We start from the raw sequence: 6,000 nt of genomic DNA, 5'->3' as shown, positions 1-6,000 counted from the left end.
TAAGATGCTCAGTGTAGCCTGGGCATACTCTACCAGACACTGTTTTTGTCTGACTTCCAGCTCCATCTCTTAACCTTTTCAAGCCTCCATTACTTCCTCTGTTAAATGAAGAAAATCCTCATGGATTCAAGGAAGATGAATTGAGTTAATATAGGTAGACTGTCTGGTCGGTGCCTGCCACCCAGCTGACCTGAATATAAAGTAGCTTTATTATTACAGTCCCTGGAGCTCTTGCTGTGTTATGGCCCAGAACTGCATTAATTAAAGAGGGTTCCCAAGGAAAGGGCCATAGACACCCATTTTCTCTTTCAGGAGACCGATGCACTGACACTCTTAAGACTAATTCCATCCCCAAATGGTTAACCTTTCTAAATATTTTGATGCTAAAAGAGATGTGCTTCCGTTGTCTGGAAAATTTACTTATAAGGAAGGGATTTTTTTTTTGACAATGCAGGTCATTCTATTTTACGTTTTCTGGCTAAAAGTGTTTTACATTTATTCAAAGTCAAAAGAAAAAAAAGAAGTCCAAAAACTATGAAAGAGTAGTTACAGTGATTTATGCTTGATTTCTAAATGCAACATATGTGTTTATACATAATTTAAAACCCAAAGAAAGCATGCTTATACAATCGTGTGCAACTTTAAAATTTAATAACTCTGGATGAATACATGATGGAAATGGTCCATGGCACCTGAAAATATCATTTGTGGGACAGCATGCAGCCAGCGCTGAGTTTGGATATTACAACCGTATTTCATAGGGCCTCACTTGTTTGATTTCCTCCATGTGGACGATAATGGTCCTCAGTTGCTAGTAAGCGATTTTGCAAATTTCGTTTACCATCCTGGCCCGACAATTACCTAAGTATGTTTCTGGCAACTTAACTTATGTATCATGCTCCATCGCGTACCTTCAGAGTTACTAATGTAACTAACTGCCAGAGGGGACGGTGTCAGTATCATTTGTCTCCACTAGAACGATGACCGCCCCCACACTGGGGAGAACGCTGCTATTTCTAACGGTACAAGTTTAGTCTTACAGGGATGAGTGAACTAGTTTGACCATAATTCCAGATGTGCCTCAAAAGAAGAAAAATCTCATCCTTCCTCCTTTTAGGGGGTACTTTTGGTGGCACTGAGGCTGGTGGGGACCCCTGGGCTTGGCGTCACACCTGGGTGAAATCCTGCTCTGGTCTTTACTAGCTGTGTGACTTGGGCAAGCAACTTGACATCTCTGAGCCTCCGAGATCCGGACGGACGGGGAACAATGTGCCCTTCGCGGCTGTGGTGAGGGCATGACCCAATCACAGATATAAAACCGCTGCCCCGGCGCAGAGGTAGGAGCGGAGTAAAACTGCTGGAAGGATGCATGCAGGGAACACGCAGCGAGCACAACGTGTCAGCCGCAGCAGCAGAAGGCACAGCTTGCCCAGGCAGCGGGCAGGACTGCATGAAAAATGCATCTGTCGCATTTTCGCCAGGTTTCTGTGAGCAAAGCAGGGCACTCTTCTCCACAAGTGTAAGAGTCAACATTTCCCCAAAACCCACCACGGGGAAATTCTGTATCCTTTTCCATCCCCTCCCCTCCAACAGTTCTTGAGGCGATATAGAACAAAATGCAACGTGCCATCCGCCAGCCAGCAGAGGCAGAGTGGCCGATGATTCGGACCAGTTTAGCAGTTCTGTTCCGCCGTCAGCCTCCCGCCCCCACCCCTTCCCAGGCCCCAGAAGTGGGATGCGTGCTGTAGAGTCTCGGGGAGCTGGACAGGGGTGCAGGATCTCGTTGTGTTTCAAGCCAGAGGGTGAGGCACTGGGAAGAGACCATGGAAAAGCCCACACCTAGAGGACACAGCTGGGGAAATAAATTAGCTACTTCTATTGCACGTCTACCCGCTGCACAGGCAGGGGCTAAATCTCTTCTCCCTCCAGCAGCTCAGAGGCGGCCCCGGGCTCCCCGAGAGCCATCTCCACCGACAGGCTCCTCTCCAGGTTCTCCAGCTCCCGGCGCACCTCCTCCATGAGGCCACCGGCCTCGGACTCGCCGGGGGCCTCTCTGGCCACCAGGTTCTCTGCATCCCCGTCGCGGCTCCCGATGAAGGCCGGCTTGCACACGTACACCAGGCTGTGGCTGGGGAGAGATGGGGCTGTGGCTCAGCCGAGGGCCATGTCTCCACTCGGGGCACATGTCTCCCCTGGGGGCACAGCCGGGATCTCAAGGTGGGGGAGCCTGGGCGTGAGGCCAGGCCTGGAACAGAGGCAGCGCCCTTTGTCTGTGGGTCTGTGGGTCTCACCTTCACAAACCTCCCCTAACACCTCTTCAAAGGAGTCTTCACCTCGTGTCAACATCTTACCTTGAAGACTGCTGCGGGAGGGTCACCTTTGGAGAAGGGGCTCGAGGGGTGGCTCCCCCACCACGAGCTGCAGGTCTGTCTCCCTGCCGCTGACTCTCCGGGGCTCCGCATCCCAGGGGCAGGCCCTGAGGATGGGGCTCTGAGAGCTCACAGCCCCGGGTGCCCCTCTCCGAGCCTCTGCCCACCCAGGGCCTCGGGGCAGGAGCAGCTGTGGACGGTGGGGGGCCTCCCGGCCTGACTGCTGCGCCCATGGGAGCCGTGGGCCCGTGGGGCAGGGAGGGGAGTTCTGTCTGCCCTGCCACTCTGGATTCTGCTGGGTGAAAAGATGGCTAGCGGCTGCTGAGACATCCAGGGAGATGTGCACTGGGAAAGGCCAGGCGCAGCCCTGACGCCTCACACTCCCTTGGCAGCCCCTGCACCGTGGGTGGTGCCCCCACCTCGGTGGCCGGCTCTCCGGGTCTGATGGCGCGGCTCCTTCTCAGCTTGCCCTTCACTGCGATGGGCTGGCCTTGCTCCTCGGAGCTCCTCACCTCTCCCTGCACACCCTGTCCCCTGGTCATCCACTCCGGGGCTCCAGCCACCCTCTAGATGAGCCCCGACTCTGCACCCTCTGGCCACACCTCCTGAGCCCTCATCCTGCAGAGCTGACTGCCCTTGGACCCCTCCCTCCATCTGGAAGACCCGAGGACACCTCAAACTAAACCTACCCTATACTGAGTCCACATCCCCGCTCCTGCCTCCCCACAGAGGGGCGTCTCATCCGCTCTCACCCTGACAGGGAGGGCAGCTGGGGCCTCACCTGTGGGGCTGGCAGAGGAGGCCACTGGCACATGGGCATCGGTCCAAAGCGCCCTCTGGCTCCAACTCCCAGGTGATGAGGTCCAGAAGCCGGCTGGCGGGGTCGTGGCAGAGCTCACCCTCCACGGGCAGGGGTGTGCACACAGGGAACAACAGGCCTGGAACCAGCAGAAAGTCACCTCTGTGCACCCAGCACCAGACAGGCAGGCACCAGGGGAGGGAGCAAGAGATGGGGCACAACCTCCCACCTCCCACCCCAAAGTGGAGGTTAGGATTGAAGAGGTGGAATGAGAGGAAACCAGAAGGGCAGCGTGGGCTCAGGAGGCAAGGAGTGGGGAGGGCTGGAGCAGTTAGGGAGTACTGCCTGGAAGAGGTGGGCTTGTGCTGGGTTTTAAGGCCCAAGGTCTAGAGAAATGAAGAGTGGAAGAAAGGCGTTTGAGGCTGAGGCACAGAACCAACCAAGGCCGGGGGTTGGGCTGGGTGGAAAAGGCTGGGGAAGTGAGAGTCCCAAAGGGGTGGAAGAGTGATGGAGAGTAAAGGAGGACAGGTGAGCCGAGGGCTTGGAGGGCCAGAGGAGTCCAGCTGAAGTGACAGAGCAGGAGTGGGTGCAGAGGCATCCAGAGGAGCGGTGCCCAGAAGCCATCCTTGAGGACAGGAGCCGGGGCAGCAGGTGCAGGTAGGCTAGGGGCTGGGAGGTGGAGCGGGGGGAGCAGTGAGAATGGCAGAGGGGAGAAGGGGGCCATTCCCAGGGGCAGGATGGGGCCAGCTGTACCTTCAGGCCTGGGGAGTGGGCGGGGGCTGGGCTGGGGAGGGGCTGCTCAAATCCTACCCGTCTGGGTGTGTTCCCCCTGCCCTGGCTCATACATCCGGAAGGAATTTAACTTTTCTAGGCATCAACAGGGAAAAGAAAAGAGATGGTCTTCCAGCCCCTGTGGGGCCAGCTCTCAGGCGGGGTCGTGGGGCTGGGACACACGGAGTGAGCATGTGGGAGCTGGCGGGAGGCGGGGCCCTGGAAAGGTGTGGTTGGCATGGACAGGGCCCCAGGAGGCCCAGGCTGGTGGAGCCTGGGACAGGGCTTGCCCTGCTCCCCGAGGGGAGCCACCCACCTCTCTGGAAGGCACAGCATAGCCCAGGCTGGCAGTCCCTCTGGTTGTCACAGATGGTCCCATTGCCGCCTTTGGTGGTCGATTTGCTGCAGTGCCCCCAGACGCACAGCTGGTCTCCACAGCACTCGCTGTCCCGGGTGCAGAGCTGCAGAGAGGTGGGCCACACAAGAGCCCCCCAGCTCACCACCAATCCCCCCAGGAAAGCTTGGAGACCACAGGTGGGCTAACCCACATCCTCCCATTGTACAGAGGAGGGAACTGAGGTCCTAGGTCCGTGGGGCTTTTCGAGGAAGTCAAGGGACAGAGGTGGGAGCTGGGCTGGTGAGACATGAGGGGTCAGAGCACTGGAAAGATGGCCCCGGGGGGAGTCATGTGTCTGAGTCTTCCTACGCAGCCTGAGATTTGCAAAGGATGGTACCATGTCCTTGCAGTCCCCCCACAGACTTGTGCCTTGCATCCTTTTTATTAGGTCAGGAAGGGCGGGAAGGAAGCTGGCTTAGGGCCCACAGATGCAGGCAACAGTGTGACTCTGATAAGTCGATTAAATTAAGGCCCAAGCCCTGGAAGGCCATGTGGTGGGGCGGGCACGTGGGCACTGCGGGCCTGGAGTCACACACAGGGATTGGTGACTGGACAGCAAATGGGTTCCCACGGCCGTGCTCAGCGATGGCGCCGAGTGGGGCCCACCAGGAGCGGGAACTGTGGCTGCCTAACCAGGATGGGGCTGGGCGGGGTAGTAAGAACCCTCCACTGGTTAGCATGTGGAAGCCCAAACTTATTGTCATGCTGTGTTATTGTCTTAATAATGAAAAAGGACAAGAACAGTCTGTGAGCCCATATGGCTTCATCCAAAACATCTGTTGGGTGGAGGGAGAGGCTCCGCTCCCCTGGCTTCGTGCCTCTCCGTGGAATCTCCATCCAGGAAGCGCTCCGGCTTCTTCTGAACCTCCCTCTCTGACTGGGCAGACTGGGAGAAAGATCTGGGCTGCAGGCTGGGGGGAGTCACTGGCTGTGTCGCCTGGGAAGGGTCCTCCCCAAGGAAGGGAGGGAGGGAAGGGACAGGTGTGCGGCCTCCTCTGCCCTTCCTCCAGCTCTGTCATCCATGAGGCAGGCAATGGAGCCAGAGGTCACTGGGCAGGGCGGGGGTGGGAGGGGTGGTGGCAGCAGGTCTGCAGATGGCTTCCTGGGATGACTTCCTGGTCACTCCTGGACTCAGCCCCATTGGGCATCACGGAGGGGCTCTTCCAAGCATGGACGTGATGGGGCCCCATAGGAGGCTTCTGGGAAGCCCAGTCGAGAACCACAGGGATGCTGTCCTTCTCCCCAGGGCCCCTTTTCTGGTCCCCATGGCCCTGATGCTGCAGCCCCAGAGGCCCCTGGGCACACTCACCGTTTGCTGGTCCCGGCACGGCTGGCAGGTGTACTCGAAGCTGGAAAACTGGCAGTACCTGCTGGGCCCGCAGTCCTCGTCAATGATGCACTCCTGGGGAGGAGGGGAGAGGGCAGCTGTGTCAGTGAAAGGCAGCACAACAAGCCCGCAGTGCCCTGGAGGGGCAAAGCCCCATTTTAGTGCCCCCCCACTCCCGGTCTCGATTCACAGGCTCCAGGGTGGCAGGAACTGTCTCTAGACTCCTGACTCCGAGCCCCGCCCAGCCCACGCTGTGCAGCATCCACTCCCCACACAGCACACCTGGGCTTCTGCCCTCCAGGATGCCACACCCAGTTCACACACTCGCTGTCCGTGT

The 6,000-nt window shown here is 57.9% G+C and overlaps 1 protein-coding gene across 1 annotated transcript in view; it reads right to left on the bottom strand.

Annotated features, from left to right (window-relative positions):
- Positions 1 to 537: 537 nt before the first annotated feature.
- The window catches only part of DKK3 (dickkopf WNT signaling pathway inhibitor 3), a 39,370-nt gene continuing 33,907 nt past the window's right edge, over positions 538 to 6,000 (bottom strand). The window contains exons 5-8 of the mRNA XM_046637530.1: positions 5,646 to 5,738; positions 4,256 to 4,400; positions 3,151 to 3,307; positions 538 to 2,128 (exon numbers count right to left, since the gene is read on the bottom strand). Of these exons, the coding sequence (XP_046493486.1) occupies positions 1,909 to 2,128; positions 3,151 to 3,307; positions 4,256 to 4,400; positions 5,646 to 5,738 (615 nt within the window). The 3' untranslated portion in view covers positions 538 to 1,908. The remainder of the gene's footprint in view (positions 2,129 to 3,150; positions 3,308 to 4,255; positions 4,401 to 5,645; positions 5,739 to 6,000) is intronic.

Source organism: Equus quagga, chromosome 14 (genome assembly GCF_021613505.1).
Source record: "Equus quagga isolate Etosha38 chromosome 14, UCLA_HA_Equagga_1.0, whole genome shotgun sequence".
In the NCBI taxonomy this organism is placed as follows: domain Eukaryota; kingdom Metazoa; phylum Chordata; class Mammalia; order Perissodactyla; family Equidae; genus Equus; species Equus quagga.
Note: the sequence above shows the minus strand (reverse complement) of the source record. Positions and strands in the feature narration are given on the sequence as shown.